Below are 22,746 nucleotides of genomic sequence, written 5' to 3'. Positions count from 1 at the left end.
AGTCCTTCTTTTCCTTTTCTTCTTGTTTTAGTTTTATCGAAATATAGTTGGTGTACAGTGTTGTGTTAATTTCTGCTGTACAGCAAAATGACTCAGTTAGACACATGCAGATTCTTTTCCATATTCTTTCCCATTATAGTTTATCACAGGACGTGGAATATAGTTCCCTGTGCTATACAGTAGGACCTTTGTGTTTATCCATCCTATATATAATAGCTTGCGTCTGCTAATCCCAAACTCCCAGTCCTTCCCTCCGCCACCCCCTTGCATCCTTGGCAACCACGTCTGTTCTCTATGCGTCTGTTTCTGTTTCATAGGAAAGTTCATTTGGGTCATACTTTAGATTTCACATGTAAGTGATATCATATGGTACGTCTTTTTTAGCTTTTTAAATTGAGTTAATTATATAACCTAAAACTCGCTACTTTTAAGTGTACAATTCAGTGGTTTTTGGTATAGTCAGAGTTGTGCAGCAATCACTAGTCTAATTTCAGAGCATTCTCATCTCCCCGAAAGGAAACCCTGTCCCCATTCCCCCTCCCCAGCCCCAAGCGACCTCTCCTCCACTGTCTGTGGCTCTGGACTTTACTGTTCTGGACACTTCCGGTTGATGGAATCACACCCTGTGTGTCTGGCTTCTCTCACTGAGCATCATGTTTTCAAGGTTCATCTACGTTGTAGCGAGTGTCTGTGCCTCTCCTTTTTGTAGCTGAATAAAGTCACATTGTATGCATGCTAAGTCGCTTCAGTCATGTCCGACTCTTGGCGACACTATGGACTGAAGCCCACCAGGCTCCTCTGTCCATGGGATTCTTCAGGCAAGAATACTGGCGTGGGTTGCTGTAAGCTCCTCCAGGGCATCTCTATGGTTATCCTCATTTTATCTGTTTGGCATTGATGGACATTGGGTTATTTCCACCCTTTGGCTATTGTGAATCATGCTGCTATACACATTTCCATACAAGTTTTTGTGCAAACATACATTTTCTGTTCTCCTGCGTAGATACATAGGCATGAAATTGTTGGATTCTATGATAATTCTATGTTTAACTTTTGGAGGAACTTCTAAACTCTCTTCCTAAGTGGCCACACCTTTTAAATATCCCACCAGTAGTGTTTGAAGTTTCCAGTTTCTCCCCATCCTTGTCAGTGCTTGTTATTGTATTTATTTTTTAGATTAGTCATTCTAATGTAGGCAGTGTGGGGTCAACTCACTATGGTTTTTGTTGTTCAATCACTGTTGTGTCCAATTCTTTGCAACCCCATGGACTGCAGCATGCCAGGCTTCCCTGTCCTTCACTATCTCCTGAAGTTTGCCCAAACTCATGTCCATTGAGTTGGTGATGCCATCCAAAATCATCTCATCTTCTGTCACCCTTCTCCTGTCTTCAGTCTTTCCCAGCATCAGGGTCTTTCCCAATGAGTCAGCTCTTCACATCAGGTGGCCAGTGTATTGGAGCTTCAGCTTCAGCATTGGCCTTTCCAATGAATGTTCAGCGTTGATTTCCCTTAGGATTGACTGGTTTGATCTCAAGAAGACTCACAAGAGTCTTCTCCAGCACCACAGTTCCAAAGCATCAGTTCTTCGGTGCCCAGCCTTCTTTGTAGTCCACCTCTCACATCTGTGCCTGACTACTAGAAAAACCATTGCTTTTCTCATGAGTTATAAGCTGGAGGGACACTGGTGATAGGAAGTTACTGCAGAGAGAGAGCTCAGATCTAGTTAATGAGGCCAGTGGGATTTAAGGGACTTCCCTGGTGGTCCAGTGGCTAAGACTCCGAGCTCCCAACACAGGGGGCCTGGGTTTGATCCCTGGTCAGGGAACTAGAATGCCGCATGTTGCAAATAAGGATTCTAGTGCTGCAGCTAAAGATCCCACATGCCACAATTAGATAAATAGATAAGTAAGTGAATGAATGAATGAATGAATGAATACATAAAGCCAGCGAGATTCTGGAAAAGGATGAAACTTACAACTGCCCCCAGCTCCCTGGTGCTTTCCTGCCGAGTGCCCATTGTGAGGGTGAGAGGGAGGGGGCTAAGCCAACCAAGTCCTCCCAGGGCCGGGAACCATCAGCAGGGCCCCGAGACAGCAAGGTTCACTATTCAGGAGGCTCATTCAGCTGGAGCCCCTTTCTAAAAGGGTCAGAGAGGGAGGAGGCCAGGCTGAGGCTCACAAACAAAGCTCGGAGCGGGAGCAGCCTAAGTCCCTCCTTTGTAGGGTCCAGCTCTGCTCTCGGTTTGGGGGCCTGAGGGGGTGGGGAGGCACCCTCGCCTGAAGCCCTTGGGCTATGGACGCCCATTGTTTGCCCTGATTGAAATGCAAAGAGAAAATTAGAATTCACCAGCTTCTTCGCCCTTCTTTCTTCTGGATTTTAATGAATTCGGCAGTTATGGGCAGAGCAGGTGAAGAAAATGGGCTTTTGAGATGTTTTTTCAAAAGAACGATTTTCTCTGTTGCCAGGCTGGTCCTCGCGTTCAGCTTCACTTGGCACAGTGTTCTCCCAAAGTTGAGGGGTCTGGGCAGCTCTTTCGATCCACTGACTCACTTCTCCTTCTGATTCACAAGCCATGCTTAAAGAATCACCTGTTTATGAGACAGACCATCAGGAAAATAAATACATGGGAGGGTGCATTGGTGAAAGGCATGGTCGGTCACGTGCTGTTATACCCAATATGCAAAGAATGTTTAAAATTCAACAGTAAGGTCACTTCAGACTCAGTGGTGACAGGCTGAAAGCTTCTCCTCAAAGTTGAGGAACAAGACAAGGGTGCCCACTCTCGCCATCTCTGTTCAACATGATCCTGGAAGTCCTAGCCAGAGCAGTCAGGCAAGAAAAAGAAATAAAAGGCTTCTAAATTGGAGAGGAAGAAGTAGAATTATCTGTTGCAGAGAACATGGTCATATATATAGAAAATTCCAAAGATTCTACCCAAAACTGTTAGAACTAGTTCATAAGTGAACTCAGTACACTTGCAGGATCCAGAATCAATACACAGAAATCACTTTGGCTTTTGTACACCAGCAATGAACTGTTTCTAAAAATTAAGAGAACATCCCATCTACAAGATCATCAAAAAGAATAAAATACTGAGGAATAAGTTGAACCAAGGAGGTGAAAGATCTGTGCACTGAAGACTAAACCACTGATGAAAAAAACTGAAGAAGACACAAAGTTAATATTGTTAAAATGTCCACCAACAACTTCTCTGGTCGTCCAGTGGCTCATACTCTGAGGTCCCAAAACAAGGGGGCCCGGGTTTGATCCCTGGTCAGAGAACTAGAACTCAAATGTCACAACTAAGAGTTTGCATGCTGCAGCAAAGTTCGAAGATCTTGCATGCTGCCAACTAAGACCTAGTACAGCCAAATAAATGAATAAAAATTATATATATAAAAAAAAACATGGAGACAGAAACCAGACCCCAAGAAGAACGTGCTGCATGATTTCATTTCTATGAATCTCAAAATACAGGCAAGACTAATTTATGGTGATATAAATCAGAACAGCCATTCTCCCTGGGGTGTGAGCATTGCCTCGGAGAGGTTACGAGGGAGCTTTCTTGGGGCTGGTGCCATACTGGTTGAGCTGCTGCAGCAGAAAGCCAGAGGCTGGGTGGCTTATAAACAACAGACATTTATTCCTTAAAGTTCTAGAGTTTGGAAGTCTAAGATCAAGGCACTTACTAATATACCAGGCACTTGATATCCAGCAGTGATCAAATCAGAGCAAGATCCTTACCCCTCCTGAAACTGACATTCCAGAGAAATATGATCAGGTTTTTTTAATTAATTAATTTAATTACTATTTGTTTTTGGCTGTGCTGAGTCTTCACTGCTGTGCTGGCTTTTTTCTAGTTGCAGTGAGTGGGGGCTCCTCTCTGACTGTGGTGTGTGGATTTCTCACTGCAGTGGCTTCTCGTTGTGGAGACGGGTTCTAGGTGTGTGGGCTCAGTAGCTGAGGCTCTAGAGTGCAGGCTCAGTAGTTGTGGTACACGGGTTTCGTTGCTCCACAGGCATGTGGGATCTTCTCAGAGCAGTGATCAAACCCATATCTCCTGCATTGGCAGGTGGATTCTTTACCACTGAGCCACCTAGAAAGAAATATGATCAGTGCGTAAAAGATCATTCCGTTTTTGGCATGTAGAAAATATGGGAGGAGGTGGAGGCCGGGTGCAGGAATCAGAGCAGTTCCCAGGGAGGAGTGGAGATGAAGAATCATGGCATGAAGGACGTGGTAAGGGACTAGATATGGGGGTGACAAGAGAGGTGGGATTCCATGGTCATGGCCCAGAGAAAAGACTAGAAGTCCAAGATCAAGGCATTGACCGAACAGGCGTCTGGTGAGAACTTACTTTCTGATTCATAGAAGGCCATCCTCTCACTGTGTCCTCACATGGGGGAAGGGGTGAGGAGCTCTCTGGGGGCTCCTTTATAAGGGCACTGATCCCATTCATGAGGGCTCCACCCTCATGACCCAAGATCCTCCCAAAGGCTCCACCTCCACGTAGCACCACACTGGGGTAGAGCTTAACATAAAAAGGGGATGACGCATATAGACAGCAAGCCAGAAACATTCTATTATCTTGATCTGGGTGGGTAGGTAGATGTAAAAAAATCATCCATCTCTACATTTCATATTTGGACTCTGATGACATGTAAATTAAACCTCAGTTTTTTAAAAAGGTAGGAGAGGGACTTCCCTGGTGGTCCAGTGGTTAAGAATCTGCCTTCCCAGAGCTTCCCTGGTGGCTCAGTGCTAAAGAATCTGCCTGCCAATGCAGGGGATGTGGGTTTGATCTCTAATCTGGAAAAATCCCACATGCCATCGGGCAACTGAGCCTGTGTGCCACAACTATTAAGCCTGTGCTCCAGAGCCCGGGAATGGCAGCTACTGAGCCCACGTGTTACAACTACTGAAGCCTGAGAGCCCTAGAGCCAGTGCTCCACGACAAGAGGCCATCGTGGTGAGAAGCCCTCACACAGCAAGTGGAGAGTGGCCCCTGCTCTCCACAACTGGAGAAAAGCTTGCACAGCAGCGAAGACCCAGCATAGCCAAAATAAATAAATTATATATATATAAAAAAGAAAGAAATTAAAAAGAAATGGGATCCGCCTTCCACTACAGGAGGCATGGTCAGGGAAATAAGATTCCACACACTGTGTAGCAAGGCCAAAAATAAATAAGTAAAAATGAACAGGAAGGAGGAAGTTAACACGGGGTGGGTGGTGGCTGACAAATAACACTCAACCAGATCTTTTCGCCTGGAGCTGAACAGAAGAATTAAGTGAGTGTTAGAACATCCTTATTTTCAGTTCAGAGTTATTTAGTTCCATTCCCTGGGCCATCTAAAGTCATCCCTTTTCCTGTAGATTCTAACTTCTCTTCTATGCTTTGATTCCCAAACTTGGGAAAGCATGTTTGCTTGGTCTGCTGTGACAAAGCCCCACTAGTTGGGGCAGCTTAAACAATAGACATTTATCATCTCACAGCGTGGAGGCTGGAAGTCCAAGATCGTGTGGGCATGACTGGTTCCTTCTGAGGCTTCTCTCAGTGGCTTCCAGGCGGCCATCTTCCCCCTGTGGCCTCATATGGTCACCCCCCTGTGTGTGTCTGTATTGTAGTCTTTTTTTTTTTCCAAGTATTTGTTTGGCAGTGCCAAGTTGCTGTCATGGCATGCAGACTCTTTAGTTGTGGCTTATGGGATCTGGTTCCCTGACCAGGGATTGAACCCAGGCCCCCTGTATTGGGAGTACAGAGTCTTAGCCACTGGATCACCAAGGAGGTCCCCTGGGAAGCCATTCTTGATGACCCTCCCATCTATGAACCTTTTGGCCCCATGTATTTCACTCAGCAGAAGAGAAAAGAAATCTCCCATTTGTGAGTCTGTGTCCCCCACTCACCGACAAGCCCACCAAGGCAGGGGCTACGTCTTGTGCACTGTTAAATATCCAGTTCCCCATACAAGCGTTCAATTTTCGGCTCTGCCGTTTTCAGACTGTGTGAGCTTGGGCAACTTACTTAACCTCCCTGTGCCTCAATTTTTTCATCTGCACAATGGAGGTGACAGTGCTACTTTATCACAGTGGTATAAAAACACCACGGTTACCACCAGTAAACAGGAGCTGTTTTTTTATGATTGTGACAGGGCTTCCCTGGGGAAGATGGCATAGTTAACAAGATTTAGCGGTGTTCTTGTGCTTGCAGGATGCTGCTATCTGCTCAAAATGAGCCAGGTCTCTAATACCTGATAGTGAATGGAAGGACTTCATTTATTTAAATAATTTTTAAACTCTTTTTTTTATTTAAAAAATTTTTTGACTGCACTAATGAGAGGCATGTGGGATCTTAGTTCCCTAACCGGGGATTAAACCTGTGTCCCCTGCATAGGAAGCACAGTCTTAACCTCTGGACCACCAGGAAAGTCCCTGGAAGGGCTCTATTTTTTATAATTCACTTTAATCACAATTATTGTATAAATGCATTTTCTAGCATAAGAACAGAAATATGACTATAAGATAAATGGATTTTCCATCACACGAACAGAAATATGACTACAAGAACTAAAGCTGTCTTTTGCTCATCTTTCATCCTGGTCTGGTCTTTGCCTGCTGTTCTACTTTACATTGCTGGGGTGGTAAAGAATCTGCCTGCCAGGAGATGTGGGTTTGATCCCTGGGTCGGGAAGATTCCCCTGGAGTAGGAAATGGCAACCCACTCCAGTCTTCTTGCCTGGAAAATCTCGTGGACAGAGGAGCCTGGCAGGCTACAGTCCACTGGGTCGCAAGAGTCGGACACGAGTGAGCATCTCTACCCCAGACCTCCTGCAGTAAGCACGTCTTTGTGTCGTGATTGTGGGTCAGTCACTTGGACCAAATGTGGTGGAGATGACTTCCTTCCATGACATGATGTCTGGGGCCTGAACTTGGAGGCCGGGACCACAGACCAGGGCACCTATATGTGGCCTCTCTGTGTGGCTTGAGCTCCTCACAACGTGGCAGGGATCCAAGAACATGTCCTGAGAAGATGTTTCTAACAAGTGAATGTCTCTAGGGAACCAGGTGGGAGCTGACAGTCCCATATGCCCTAACCTTGAGGACCGCCAGAACCACTTCCCCTATATGCTACAGACTCAGTGACAACCAGCTTCAGGGGGAGGGGACATTGACCCCACCTCTCCACGTCAAAACCTCAGTGGTCACGTTTTAAAGCAGCTGTACTTCACCAGAGGCATGTTGTCAGTTTAGATGTATAGCTTTCCAACCTCCCTTTCCTATGTATTTATAATCATGTATGGGTCCCCAAGAAAAGATCTAGTGTCTTTTTTTTCTGAAGTGGATACATTTATAATCTCTTTTGATTGTGTTAAAATAACATAAAACTTACCACTGTAATGATTGTATTTAACTAAAAAAATGTTTTGACCATGCTGTGTGGCACATGGGATCTTAGTTCTCCAACCAAGGGTTGAACCTGTACCCAGAAGCCTGGAGTCTTAACCACTGGCCTCCAGGAAAGTCCCACTATTGTAACAATTTTTAAGTGTATGGCTCAAAAAGAGTGTGCAGCTCCGTGGTGTTGATTCACATTATTGTACAATCCCCACCATCCATCCCCATGCCTCTGTTCATCTTGGAAATCTGAAGTTCTGACCTAATTCAATACTAACTCTCCATCCTCTCTGCCTCCCAAGCCTGGGAAGCACCATTATGATAGGATGGATTTTTTATTTATAATTTCCTCTTTTAGTTTAACTTGTTTTCATTGTGCTGGGTCTTCATTGCTTTGCACAGGCCTTCTCTGGATGTGGTTAGCAGGGGCTACTCTCTAGTTCTGTGCACGGGCTTCTCATTGTGGTGGCTTCTCTTGCAGCAGAGCACAAACTCCAGGGCATGCAGGCTTTAGTAGCTGCGGCACTCAGGCTCAGCAGTTGTGACTCACGGGTTCTAGAGAGCAGCCTCAGTAGTTGTGGCTCACAGGCTTAGCTGCTCTGAGGCATGTGGAATCTTCCCGGATCAGAAATAGAACCTGTGTCCCCTGCATGGGCAGGCTGATTCTTACCCACTGTAGCACCAGGGAAGTCCTTGTTTACAATTTCTAATTCGTTATTGGTGACAGTACAACTTGCTGATGACTTTTAGAAACATCATTATAACTTTTTATTTTGAAATAATTTTAGACCCACAGAGATGTTGCAAAAATAGTACAGAGTTCCTGTGTATCCTTCATCCAGCTTCACCTACACAACTGTGGTACATTTACTGAAGCCAGAAATGAACACTGATACAATACTAGCAACTAACTACATAACTTATTCAAATACATGTGAGCAGTTTTGCCTCTCAAGTCCTTTTTCTGGTGCAGAATCAAGCTAGGACCCTTTGTTGCATTTCATCATCACATCTCCTAAGTGATAGTTTCTTTTTAAATTTTTTTTGGCTGTGCTGAGTCTTCATTGCTGCACGTAGGCTTTGTCTAGTTGCGGTGAGCAGAGGCTACGCTTCGTTGTATGCAGGCTTCGCGTTGCGATGGCTTCTCTGGTTGCGGAGCACGTGTTCCAGCTGTGGCATGCAGGCTTGGTTGCCTCTCAGCAAGCGGGATCTTCCAGGACCAGGGATCAAACCCCTGGCATCGGCAGGAGGATTTCTTAACCACTGGACCACCAGGGAAGTCCCTATAGATTAGATTCTTATTGTTTGTCTTTTATGTTCTTGGGTACCTTAAAGAGTATGGGTCAGTTATTGTGTAGCAAGTCCCTCAAGCTGAGTTTTTCTGTTTACTCATGATTATACAGAGGTGGTGCATTTTGGGGCAAGAATGTCACAAAAGTGGTGTTGCGTCCTTCTGAGTCAATATATCAGGAGACAAATGATGTTGGTATGTCTCATCTGTGGGGGTTTTGACCTTGATCACTTGGTTAATGTCCTATTAGCCAGGTTTGTCCAGAGAAGGCAATGGCACCCCACTCCAGTACTTTTGCCTAGAAAATCCCATGGACAGAGGAGCCTGGTAGGCTGCAGTCCATGGGGTCGCTAGTCGGACATGACTGAGGGACTTACTTTCACTTTCCACTTTCATGCACTGGAGAAGGAAATGGCAACCCACTCCAGTGTTCTTGCCTGGAGAATCCCAGGAACGGGGAAGCCTGGTGGGCTGCCGTCTGTGGGGTCGCACAGAGTCGGACACGACTGAAGCAACTTTGCAGCAGCAGCAGCAGCCAGGTTTGTCTATGGTAAAGTTACTGTTTTCCCCTTTGTAATTAAAAAGGATCTTGTATGGAGATACTTAGAGACTATGCAAATATCCTGGGTTTTTTTTTTTCATCCATTAACTTCATTATTTAGTATTTCCTTCTTTTTGCTTGTTTTCTGAAATATGTATTTTAAAGCTAACTTATGCCAGATAATACTTGTGCATATCTTAGTGATACAAAAATAGACTTTTAAAATCCCATCCCTCAAACAAATATTTGTAACCCAGGGAGAGAAATCTAACTAACTCTGGCTTCACAAAGGGTAGAGGAAAGAAAATGAACTCTGCCTGACTTTGTCGGGGGAGAGAGAGTCAGGTTCAAGTGCAAAGTGCTAGAGACTGGCAGACCTCTCTTTTGTGTGGAAAATTGCATATCTTCTGGCTTGTGAGTCTCTAGTCACAAAGGTTTAAATATGAGAGGGTTGAGCAGTTGATAAGAAATTGGATCAGAGCTTTGCATGGCTGAAAATGTTTTTAGTTGAACCGCACCAACTTCAGAAATAGGCCAATGACTTTTCATGGTGGCTTTGTAACTGGCACTTTGTTGGGTTTTCCTCTTACTTACAGGACAGTTTAAGATGATTTGTTCAAGTTGTCTGGTAGGCAGTCCTCTCTCTTATGATAATGAAATATTTGTCTGCTTCTTTTCATACTTGTATGTCATTTCTTATTGCATTGGCTGGGGTCCCTAGTATTACATGAAATGATTGTTATCATCATGGACATTCCTTGTGTCATTTCTGAATTCACTGGATGTGTTTCTAGAGCAGAGACTGGCTCACTATAGCCTGTGGGCCAAATCCAGTTCACTACCTGTTTTTGTAAATAAAGTTTTATTGAAACACAGCCATGCCCCCGTGTTTTGTCTGTGGTTGCTTAGGTGCTGTAGTGGGTTAGCTGAGTAGTTGCAACAGAGACCTTCTGGCCTGCAAAGCCTAAAATATGTTTGCCAACTTTTGTTCTAAAATTTCAGCATTGTCAAGTTACTTTATCAAATTATGGAATATTTGCTTATTTTTTTTTTAATCAAAAGCTTTGGGGTTTTATCTCTCTTTTTCCCCCCATGGATTGATTTCTTATTTTCTCATTTCAGATATATAAACGTGATATAATGAACACCATAGCCTTAACACCCAAGTTAAAAATTAAAACACATATCGAGCTGGATTTACATGTGTGCCTGTTGCTGAATGCATTCCCCTTACTCCTGCCCAGAGGGAACAGTTATCCAGAATTTGTTTAGAGATGAGGTGCTGAATGCATTCCCCTTACTCCTGCCCAGAGGGAACAGTTATCCAGAATTTGTTTAGAGATGAGTTTTTCTAAGAGTTTTATAGTTTTAACTCTTTAATAATTAATTTTTTTAAGACTTATTGATTTGTTTTTGGCTGCACTGAGTCTTCGTTGCTGAGTGTGGGCTTTGTTTAGTTGTGGAGAGCGGGGGCTACTCTCTAATTGCAATTAGCGAACTTATTGCCATGACTTCTCTTGTTGCAGAGCATGGGCTCTGGGTGCTTGGGCTCCGGTAGTTGCAGTATGTGGGCTCAGTAGTTGTGGCACACGGGCTTGGTTGACTCGCAGTATGTGAAATCTTCCTGGACCAGGGATCAAACCCACGTTCCCTACGTTGGCAGGAAGCTAGACCACCAGGGAAGCCCTCTTTGATGCGTTTTGAGTTAATTTTCATACATGGTGTGAGGTGTGGTCCAGTCTGACTCCCCAGGTGGCGCTAGTGGTCAAGAACCTGCCTGCCAGTGCAGGAGACACGGGAGACGTGGGTTTGAATCCCTGGCGGGCTGCGTCCGTGGAGTTGCAGAGTCAGACATGACTGAGCGTGCCTGCACACGGGGGCCAATTTCATTCTTTGGCATGTGAAAATCCAGTCCCAGTGCTGTTTGTTGAAGAGACTGTTCTTGTTTCACTGAATGGCATTGGTACCTTTGTCAATCTATAGATCAAAGATGTATGGGTTTATTTCTGGATTCTCATTTCTATTCCATTCATCTATATGTTTGCTCTTATGCTATGATCACAGTGTTTTGATGACTGTTGTTTTGTAGTAAGTTTTGAGATTGGGAAATGTTAGTCTTCCAACTTTATTGTTCCTTTTCCAGATTATTTTGACTATTCAGAGTCCTTTGCAGTTCTGTATAGGATTAGTATTGAGGATTAGCATTGCCATTTCTGCAGGAAAAAAATCCCTGGGATTTTCACAGGCAATGCATTGAATCTGTAGATTGCTTTGAGTAGTATCCATATAGATGAGTTTGTATATATTTGCCACTTGCATTTATCTCTAATATGTATTTGCTTAATGTGTTTTAAAGTATTCTGTGATAGAGTTACACTAACTTTTCTTCCTGTGATTTGCTTGCTTTTGATGAGTGTATTAGAGATTTGTTTATATTGTGGTATATTTCCAATTGTTTTGTATTCATTGTTGTGTAGTATTTCATTGTGTGACCATACAGAGTTCTTTAGACATTCTTCTGCTGGTGGTTGGGCTTCCCAGGTAGCATAGTGGTAGAAAATCTGCCTGCCAGGGCAGGAGACATGGGTTCAAGCCTGGGGTCAGGAAGATCCACTGGGGGAGGAAATGGCAACCTGCTCCAGTATACTTGCCTGGAAAATTCCATGGACAGAGGAGCTGAGTGGGCTCCATGGAGTCACAAAGAGTCAGGCACAACTGAGCGACTGAGCACACATGCACTTCTACTGCTGGTGGCTATTTTTTAAAATGTTATTGAAGTACAGTTGATTCACAGTATTGAATTAATTTCTGCTGTACAACAAAATGGTTCAGTTATACATATATGTATTCCTTTTCATACTCTTTTCCACTATGGTTTGTCACAGGATATTGAATGTAATTCCCTGTGCTATGCAGTAGGACCTTGCTGTTGATCCACGCTATGCATCATAGTTTGTAATTGCTAATCCCAGACTCCCAAACCACCCCTCCCCATTGGCAACTACACATTTGTTCTGCGAGTCTGTTTCCTAGGTATGTTCATTTGTGCCATAATTTAGATTCTACAGGTAAGTGATATCATATGGTGTTTGTCTTTCTCTTTCTGAACTTGCTTCACTTAATACGATCATCTCTAGGTCCATCCCTATTGCAGCAAGTGATGTTATTTCGTTCTTTTTTATGACTAATATTCTATCGTATGTGCTGTGTGCTCAGTCGCTCAGTTGTGTCCGACTCTGCAGCCCCAAGGACTGTAGTCTGCCAGGCTCCTCTGTCCACGGGGATTCTCCAGCCAAGAATGCTGGAGTGGGTTCCCATGCCAGGCTCCTGGGGATCTTCCCGACCCAGGAATCGAACCGGGGCCTCCTGCATTGCAGGCGGATTCTTCACCAGCTGAGCTACCAGGGAAGCCCCCATTCTACTGTATATAACATCTTTTTTATCCTTTCATCTGCTGATGGACATTTAAGTGGTTCCATGTCTTGGCTGTTGTAAATAGTTCTGCTGTGACCGTAGGTGTGCATGTATCTTTTTGAGTTATAGTTTTGTTTGGGTATATGCCCCAAAGTGGGATTACTGGATCATATGCAAACTCTAGTTTTAGTTTTTAAAGAAACCTCTCTACTGTTCTCCATAGTGGCTGCACCAGCTTACATTCCCACCAATGGTGTAGGAGGGTTTCTTTCTCTCCATCTTCACACCCACTTCCTGTTGGTGGATATGTAAGTCGATGCCAATCTTTTATAAAATAGTTTCCAGGCTTTGTTATTTCTTGTTTATAATAAAAATATTATACAGTGTACATTTTTTTTTCAGTTTTTACAAATAATTCTATGACAGACAAACCTCTGCATGTCTCCTTGGCACATCTGCTCAAGACAAGTGTCTGTAAGATGTGTTAAGACTGAAATTATTGAGTCAAGGTATCTTGACTCAGTACCTTCAATTTATTAGATACTGCAGATCTGCTCTCTGAGGTAGCAACTTATTCTAACTTCTATTTGAGTGGATTTTCTAATGTTAAAGCATCCTGGCATTCCATAAATCCTTCCCTGTTGAGTCATAACATCCTCTTCTTCTAAGGAGATGCTAGATTTGCATTGAACTTCCCTGGTGGCTCAGTGGTAAAGAATCCACCTGTGATGCAGGAGACACAGGTTCAATTCCTGGGTCAGGAAGATCCCCTGGAAGAGGGCAATGGCAACCCACTCCAGTATTCTTGCCTGGAGAATCCCAAGGACAGAGGAGCCTGGCGGGCTACAGTCCATAGGGTCACAAAAGAAATCAGACATGACTGGACAACTAAATAACAAGATTTGCATTACTAGTATTTTTTAGCCTTTTTGAATCTAGGCACATGAGCGAAATGTATTTCCCCCCTGCCCACCTTGAGTTGTCCTTTATACTTTGAGTACTATCTTTTTTCCCTCTGCAAGCTGACATAGCTTATAAGATGCCAATTATCTTTCTCTTGAAGATTTGGCAAAACTCACTTGAAAAACCATCTGAGAAAGTGCCTTGTATGGGGGATAGATCTTTGACCATCATTTCAGTGTTTCTGAACATGACTCACTTTTTAATGACTTGGTTTGGTTTTGCTTTCTTAGATTTTTTTCCCCCATATTTTATCATTTGAAAGTTAGTGGTGTGCTGAAGTCGTGTCCGACTCTTTGCGACCCCATGGACTGTAGCCCGCCAGGCTCCTCTGTCCATGGGATTCCCCAGGCAAGAATATTGGAGTGGGTTGCCATTTCCTTCTCCAGGGGGAATCTTCCTGACCCAGGGATTGAACCCACGTCTCTTGCATCCTCTGCATTGGCAGGTGGATTGTTTTACCACTGTGCCACCTACGAAGTCCAACATTTAGTGGTATGAAGTTACATATATGCAGTATATGCTCAGCCTTTAAGATAACTTCTTTGTGAGTGCTGTTAGTTCCTCTGTCATCTGTAATGTTTATTTGTGCTGTCTTTGTGCCAAAGGTTTTCTTTTATGGGTGTTTTTAAAAAATCCAGATTTTTATATTATTTTGTTGTTACTGCTGTAGTTTACCATTTGACTAATACCTGATTGTCCTAAAGATGTTTCCCCTTGATGCTCCTTGGATCTGTTTGTCCTTTTGTGGGTGCCTGAGTTGAAAGCTTTAGTTTGTTTTCAGTTATTTTTCCCATAAATTCATATAAGGCTACATATACCCTTGAGTACTTTCTTGGGCTACTTATTTCACTTATAACGAGTGTTCTCCCTCCCTCCATAAACACACTTGAATTTACCTCTGAGTAAATTAAACAGACTTTGAATTTACCTCTGAGTACATTTTTGGTTGCATCCCAAAGGCTTTCATTTGCAGTAGTCTTATCATTCAGTTCTAAGTACTTTGTAGTTCATGTGTGATTTATCTTTAACTCATTTGTTTGAACCCTTCCACCTACATGGATTTGAAGTTAGATATCATCACTGATTTATAATTTTATTACAGGTGGCTAGGGAGTAAAATCTGAGCGTTGAGCTTTTCTCTGGTCTAATTTGTGGCCCCTTTTTGGTGATGAGCTCTGGGTATTCAGACAGAACGTACATTTTTCATAGCTGGGTATAAGGCCCTGGACACATCTATTTGCTCAAGTTTGCCACTGCATTGTCATCTCAAGATCCTTCGTGTCGGCTTGGTCTTTCCGTTCCCGAGTTATGTTTAGCATCCAGCATCACTGTAGTTCTGTTCATGGGTGTTTTAGCTTTAAATGTTTCAAAGTGATGTTATTAGGGACAAAGTGTGTGTTCAGGGTATTTACACTTTCTAGAGCACTAGAATGGGTTTCCCTGGTGGCTCAGTTGATTAAAAAAAAAAAAAAATCCCACATGCAATGCAGGAGACCCAGGTTCAATCCTTGGGTTGGGAAGTTTCCCTGGAGAAGAAAATGGCAACCCATTCCAGTATTCTTGCTGGGAGAATCCCATGGACAGAGGAGCCTGGTGGGCCGCAGAGTTGGACATGACTGAGCGACTGCACCACCACCACCACGGAGCACTCAGATGCTTTGGTCCCTGAGGGACCGACCCTTGGTGGAAAGTGGGACTCTACTGTGGGGCCCTGTCCCTCCCAGCTTGGGGCTGATGCTGTGGTCAGGAGCCCATAGACGCCTTGAACTTTCGCATTATCACAATGGGGACAGGCTAGAACTGGGCCCACGTCTGGGTGACACTACTTACCACCTGTGAGATGTTGGGTAAGAAACCTGACCTATTTGAGCCTCTGTTTTCTCATCTGTCCACTGGTGCATTGTCAGAAGGATTAAATGAGACAGCATGAGCCAAGCATACAGTCAGTGCTCAATAAATGGGGGTGGATGTTATGGAATCCTATAGCAGGGCCAAGACAACTGGAGATGCCTAGAGTCTTGGTGCTCCTGTGAGTTGAGGCAATTCCTTGTGGCCCTCTTCCGGGAAGTCTTCAGATAAATCTCTGTCTGCCACCACCTACCCTCCAACTAGAGCCATGACCATCCCAAGGGTGGAATCAGAGCTGAAGGTCACATTGACTTTCCCTGAAGATGTTCTTTCTGGTTTCCAAGGAGGGAAAGGTAGATCCTATTCAGACACTTTAGACTCAGTGGGCTTGGGTAAACAGAAAGGAAACAGATTTCTTAGAGGAGCTTTTAGAACTGGGCTTTGAGGATTGAGTAGAAGTTCTGTGGGCAGAGTAGCCTGTGATGAAGTCTTAGATAATTTAGGTAGGACCAGATGGGTTACAGTCTGACTTCTATCCCTTGGGTCCCACCTCTATTTCTAAGACATCTTCCCACTACTTCTTGAACTCATAACTCAAGAGCTACTAAATATAGGCCTTTGCTGTTTCTTCATCTTTCTGTCTTCCCACCACCTCAGCCCAGGGAGTGAAGGGTTTATTTCCCCCATGCCAGCTGTGCTACAGCTCCCACTATTCCTCTGTTTGCTGTCTCTTTCCTGTTTTTTCTCCCCTGATACTCATGTCACAATTTTAAAAAATGCCTCAATCTGTAGTTAATGTGCATCCCCCATATTCCTGGATTTGGATGTTTTCTTGATTGTACTTGCCAACGATTTGTCTATATTGGTGTTTTTAAAGAAAAGTTTTGTCAATGCAAGAACCACCTCAATAATGCCCAATTAGTGTTACCTGAATTGAAAACTTGGTTCACATATTTTAAAGGTTGACTTGTTTTCAGAATCTGTTTTATCAACATGTTCAAGGCTATAAAATTTCCTCCATGCACCCCTTTGGCTGCATCCCATGGGTTTTGTTACATTTTGTACTATTTGAGTTGTTCAGTTTCAAAAATGTGTCACTTCTATGTTGATTCCTTAACTCATGCCTCATTTAAAAACATATTTTAAAATTTCTCATTGAAGGCCTTTTCAGGGGAGGCTAAGTATTGCAGAATCTACTGCTGCGGTCAAGATCAGGTTATCTAACATTCGTTTCTTGAAGATTTATGATCTCCACTGCTGGATTTTTTTTTAAAATAAGTGCTGATTTTCATAAATGTTTCATGTATGTTTGAGAATTTTAAGGATGGAGAATTTAGGGTTTGGTAAATCTATCTGACTAAGTGTATTCATTGGATCTGATGGCTTCTAAAAGCAGCGACCCCACTCTTTCCTAGGCTGGGCCCCTGCCCTCACACCCTCTTCTTATCCCTGGAGCATCTCTGTGGGGGGATGCTTTCACCAGGGGAAATCTTCCACCCACTTCTGGGTCTCAAACCAGCCGGGGGTCTGACTCTGGCTTAGAGTAGGGTCTGCTCATGAGGTGGCCTAGAGCACGGGGAAGTACAGTGCTCCCAACCCAGTTGTTCCCTCCATGGACTCAGCTCTACTGCTGACCCTTCTGAGGGCTGTGGATGAGACGGACTGGGGTACGAATTCCAGCTCCACTTCAAACCTCTGTGTGACTTTTCCTTGGTGCCTGCCCCTCTCTGAACCTCATCTATCAATTGGGTAGATTCCCACTTCAGCGGGCTGGCCCATGGTAGATACTCAGAGAGGGTCACGATTATCAACAGGAGTAACTATTATCAATGGGGCAGCCCCTGCAGGGAGCTTGGATTCTGTGTTCAAGTTCTCCAGGCTCCCAGCTTCCCCAAGGAGACTGGATGGACAGGGGCTGGGGTGACAAAGACTCCACCAGCGGCCGGGGTCAGACGATCTTCCTTTAATACAAAGTCGATATATCTACATACACAGAGGTGGGAAAACCACCCAGCTGCTTCCGTTTGAATAAACAGTGTTGAAAGCAACAGCAGCTCTGCTCTTGTACAAAGAGAAAAACTCACTTGCTCAGGGGTGGGGGTGGGGCAGAACCCCATCCTTCTGCCCCAGAACGGCCCCATGGTCCCGGGGGGGTGGGGAGGGGCCCCTGATTGGGGCAGCTTATGGCCTCTTTCTCCCCCCGGAGAAGTGGGAACCTCTGACTGTGTTCAGTCCTTCTCCTCAAGGTGGGAGATGGCGAGGGGTGCTCGGGCTGCTGGGGGCAGGGGTCGCTGCGACCTCCTCCGTGGTAGTGCCCACCCTGTGGGCTCGACAACCGACGCTGGTGGGCCCGAGTTCCCCCACTGCCCCACCCTCACCCTCCTTGATATGTCTTGAGAATTAAAAAAGAAAAAGCAAAAAATTAAAAAAAAAAAAATCAGGAGGCAAAGGCCTTATTCTTGAGCGAGGCACACCTTTGGAGTAGGTAAAGGGAAAAAAAAAAAGCAAGCCAAGGGGCAGCCTGAGCCCGCGCAGGCCCATGAACACGACCGGCACGCAAGAACGTCTGTTACGGTGAAAAAAAACAGACTGTCTGTGAACAGAATAGGAATAAGCCAAGTTTTTCTTTTTAAATCCGTTGACTGTCAAATCGTTTTTGTTTCCCCCCCATTTGTTTCTTCTTTAAAAAAAAAAAAAAATGAAAAAAATACACTATTAAAAAAAACAAAAACAAAACGAAATGTCACCGGATACAGTTACACTGAGTTCTGAAAGAAAGCTGACTCCTGTCCCCACCCCACTCCCGCCCCCCCAGCCCGGCGACCCCCAGGCTGCGGGGCGGGAAGACTGCCTGGTAGGGAGGACAAGGGGCCGAGCTCCCAGCCCCCGCCCCCCTCTGGTTCTTGGGAACAGCCCCTGGATTGCTTGCCGCCCCCCTCCCCCCACCCCATAACCTCTCCTTGTGGAATCTTGTTTTAGAAGGGAATGAGGAATGTGCCAAGTATTGAAGGCGGCGGCCCGGCCCAGGGAGGGGGCTGAGGCCGTGCAGGGGGGCTTGAGGGGCTGCGTCATCATCCCCGGAGACCCCTCGGCTGTGGAAACGCGGTTGCCGCCTCCTGCCCTGGCCGCCGGAGGGGGTCCAGGCCTCGGGGGGCCCACCCGGCACTGGAGGCGCAGGGGCCGGTGGAGTCGGGCCAGGCCAACCTGGCTTAGGTTGCATAGTGGTCAAAGCTGCCGAGATACTCCAGTGCCGCCTGGTAGCAGAACTGATATTCATCCTGTGTGGAGAGGGGGCGAGGGGGTCAGGGCAGGGCCCCTGTCAGCGCCTCTGCAGACCCAGGGCTCCCCATCACACTGCAGAGCAGCTGCGCCCCTTGATCCTGTGCCTGTGCTGGGCTCTCCCTGTCCTCAGCTGGCCTGCAGGGTGCCACTTGGCCATCCCGGCCTCTTGTGACACTCCCCTGGGGGCTGGGAGGTTGCCACTCCAGCTCTGACTGCCTGGAGACGGGGAGCTCATGGATGCATTTAACCTAGCTTCTGGATCTGGTGGTTTCTAAAAGCAGTGACCCCACTCTTTCCTAGGCTGGGCCCCCGCCCTCACACCCTCTTCTCATCCCTGGAGTATCTCTGTGAGAACAGAGGGGGCTCTTCCACCCACTTCTGGGTCTCAAGCCAGACGCGGAACGGACCCAGCAATGGGTGCAGACACAGACTGGCTCCCCCTCCACCGGCCGGGGCTCTGACTCTGGCTTAGAGTAGGGTCTGCTTATGAGGTGATCGAGAGCACAGGGAAGTACAGTGCTCCCAACCCAGTTGTTCCCTCCATGGACTCAGCTCTACTGCTGACCCTTCTGACAGCTGTGGATGAGACTGACTGGGGTACGAATCCCAGCTCCACTTCAAACCGCTGTGTGACTTGGAGACACGGTGTGGTCCAAGCAAAGGTGCCCACTGTCAACATGATGGTGGGACTCTGGGCCTGGCTTCAGGATCCATGACCCCTGCCAGGGTCCTGGCTGAGCTGGACTTCACTGAGTCCCTGGGGCCAGGAGAGGGGACCCCTCTGTGTTCATTCCGAGTGACGCTTCTCAGCTCTGGCCTTCGGCTTACTCTTGGGTCAGCCCAAAGCAGGAGGGGCTGAGGACCTTTTACCCTTGACAACCCCGGGAGTGGGGGGTGGCTGTGCCCACTGCACAGAGGAGAGAACAGAGGCTGGTGGTGGCATCAGCATGAGGCCGGGCTGCCCTCCCCTCCCCCGCAACTCCCCCTCCTCACCTCCATCTGCACCATGGCTGGCCTCTGGGTCCGCAGCATCTTCACTGTCTGGAAGATGTCCACCACACCCTCGTACCGCATCCGCTCCAGCACGATGCTGAGCGTGATGAAGACGCCCGTCCTGCCCACGCCGGCGCTGTCAGGGCGAATGCGCAGGTGAGTTCAGGGGGTGGGCGTGTGGGGAGCCTGGCTCAGCTGCCCAATTTCCATCCTGCCTGCTCTGAAGCCCTCTGCCCCAGGGATGGAAAGAGCCCCAGCGGGAGTGCCCAAGGCTGTGCTCGTAAAGACTCAGCTTCCCGCTACGGGCAGTTCACCTGCAGTGGACAGAGATGGGGCCATCCTGGCCAAACTGTTCCTTGGTCTTGTGCACTTGGCCGATGAAGTCAATGAAGCCCTCCCCCGACTTTGGCACGCCCTGCTCCGGCCAGTCCGTGAACTGGAACTGCCGGACAGTCCGGGACTGGCCGTCCTGGAACGGAGAGAGAGCGCCGGGTCCTGTTATCAAGGTCAGTGGCATCACCCTCGCCAACCACAAGCTGCACCAATGCCACTCTCCACCCTTCCTCACCCTCTGCCACCCACCCTCCTTGTCCCACACCATCTTTCGTTGAGATGCTCCGACTTCGTCTGTACCACCCAAGGCTCCTCACCATTTAACTTCATCCAGCAACACCATCTCACATGGCAATCGTTCACCCCCATCCCCCGACTGCTACTCTCTGCACAGCTCCAAACCCATCCACCACGACCCAAGTGACACCAACACCATTGCTGTCTCTTATCCTCCATTCTGCACTGTCCCATGGTACACCCAACATCTGCCCTTCTTGACCCATTCTCCATCTCCCTGGCAACCTCCTCTCTCATAGTCTTAGAGTAAAAGAGCACTGTCCCCATACTGTCACCTCCCAACAGCACCACCTTCCACCATGGACATCATCTTTGGCCACTCACCAGCCCTATAATCTCCTATCCCTCACCACTCAAGGGTGCCATCTTCCACCAGCCACGATTGGAAATTCATCGTCTTCTACCTGTGTACTCAATACCTTTGCCTCCTAACTTTCATCATCCACTTACGGTAGTTCATAATCCTTGAACATCTGGTGATGCTTTCTCCATCTCCACCGCTCAACCATCTGTCTCTCCAGTCCTCATCCCCATGACACAACCATCCATCTGTACAATCTAAATCTCAACCACTCACCTCTCCAATCCTCATCCCAAGCATTCAACCATCCGTCTCTCTAATCCTTATTCCCACCACTCAACCATCCATCTCTCTAATCCTTATTGCACCACTCAACCCCTTGGATCCTCATCCCCACCACTCAGCTATCCATTTCTCTAATCCTCAGCCCCAACAATCACCTTCCATCTCTCCTATCCTCATTCCCACCACTAAACCACTCATCACTCAATGCTCCATGTATCTAATCCTTATCCCTACCATTAAACACCCATCTCTCTAATCCTTATCGCCACTACTCAACCTCTTCGATCTTAATCCCCAATACTCAACCATCCATTTCTCCAATCTTCATCCCCAAAACTCAGCCTTCCATCTATCCAGTACTCATCTCCACTACTCAACCATCTATCCGTCCATTCATCACCACCACTCATCTATCCATCTGTCCAATCCTCATCCCCAGCAGTAAACCACTCATCTCTCCAATCCTCAACCCACCACTCAACCATCCATCTGTCTAATCCTTACTCCCACCACTGAACCTCTTGGATCCTCATATCCACCACTCAACTGTCCATCTCTGTAACCCTCATCCCCACCACTCAACCACCTATCTTGCCAATACTCGCTTCCCACTACCAAGCCATGCGGTCCCTCCTCATGGCTCTCTTCCGCCTTTCATTTATCATGACCCAACGGCACCACTTTCCACAATTCATCCTTAGCAATCCACCCTTCTTCCCCTCTAAGCACCATGAGACATTCCACTGTGAGGACCACTGACGCTCTCCGCCCTCCCTCCCTCACCACTTACCTCCCCCTCACAGTCTCTGCATTAAACGCTGCAGCCCAGCGATGCCACGTGATTTTGATGGTCTCCGTCCTCTACCACCTAACGCTTTCTCTGATCCCGCCTTCCTCTCTCTCGGGCCATCAACAGGACTGTCTATCACTGAACGTTCATCATTCCTTTTACTCTTCAAATCGTTTCCTCTTCATTTTATTCCATCTGCCACTGGCCAAACACCTGCCCTTTCCAATCTCACCTTTCTCCATCCACCGCTGGTAACCCATCACCAAGCCATGGTTCCGCGCTCTACTGGCATTCTCCATCCGCTTCTATCTGGACATTCTAGTCTCCAATCCCACCTCCTCTCATCTAAGACCATCCTGTTTACCACCCTCCTCTATCACCCAGCAGTGATGTTCACTGAGTCTCCAATCCCCCGTTCAGCCCACCCAGTGGTGCCATCCTGAACTACCCAAGCACCGTGACCAGCAGTGCTTTGCCCACCAGGGTTCACTGTCCAGTGGTAACATCTGGACTGACATTCCCATGCCCCATCATTCTACCCATGGATTCTCCAATTCTGGCACTAACTTCTATCCTCTGTCACCTAACAGTCTTCATCGGACCCCATCTAATACCTGCCCTCTCCCATCACCACGTGCCTCCGCTGGGTCTTCTCCAGCCAACACCATCTATTCTCTCCATTCTCCTCTCTCTCCATACAATGGTTCCAATTCCTAGCACCTGCCCCCCACCCCCCACTGTCTACCACTCTTTTCCCATCTACAGCGGCCACTACTTGACACCATCAACCCATCACCTTTCCCCCAGCCTGTGTTTAGCCCTCTAATGCTGCCCTCCATGGTTGCTGCTTCCCAGCTAAGGCCCCACTTACTCCCTTTTACATGATCGCCTTGGACTATGTCCCCCGGTGAACAGTGTGACATGTGCTCTGATGGGGACACCACGGGGTCATGGTCCTCTCTCCCACCTACTCGGTGGTGGGAGTGACTGTCCAGCTGGCCCACTCACTCCTGG

The 22,746-nt window shown here is 46.7% G+C and overlaps 1 protein-coding gene and 1 long non-coding RNA gene across 8 annotated transcripts in view; one reads left to right on the top strand and one right to left on the bottom strand.

Annotated features, from left to right (window-relative positions):
* The window catches only part of LOC147368768 (uncharacterized), a 39,126-nt gene that overhangs the window by 16,222 nt on the left and 158 nt on the right, over positions 1-22,746 (top strand). Inside the window, exons 2-3 of one of the 2 annotated variants that reach the window (XR_015166809.1) lie at positions 19,763-19,882; positions 20,036-20,172. This is a non-coding gene — a long non-coding RNA (uncharacterized LOC147368768). Of the gene's footprint in view, positions 1-19,762; positions 19,883-20,035; positions 20,173-22,746 lie in introns of those variants that run through there. The other variant, XR_015166810.1, reaches the window with a different exon arrangement.
* PTPRS (protein tyrosine phosphatase receptor type S) overlaps positions 17,400-22,746 on the bottom strand; it is a 110,879-nt gene continuing 105,532 nt past the window's right edge. For all 6 annotated transcript variants that reach the window (XM_086410008.1, XM_086410009.1, XM_086410007.1 and 3 more), the window contains 3 exons: positions 20,041-20,195; positions 19,727-19,862; positions 17,400-18,729 (listed from right to left, as the gene is read on the bottom strand). In XM_086410008.1, the coding sequence (XP_086266134.1) occupies positions 18,661-18,729; positions 19,727-19,862; positions 20,041-20,195 (360 nt within the window). In that variant the 3' untranslated portion in view covers positions 17,400-18,660. The remainder of the gene's footprint in view (positions 18,730-19,726; positions 19,863-20,040; positions 20,196-22,746) is intronic.

Source organism: Bos grunniens, chromosome 7 (assembly GCF_055505025.1).
Source record: "Bos grunniens cultivar Pamir isolate PY7600 chromosome 7, Bosgru_T2T1.0, whole genome shotgun sequence".
Classification (NCBI taxonomy): domain Eukaryota; kingdom Metazoa; phylum Chordata; class Mammalia; order Artiodactyla; family Bovidae; genus Bos; species Bos grunniens.
This window is presented reverse-complemented; position numbering and strand designations above follow the sequence as displayed.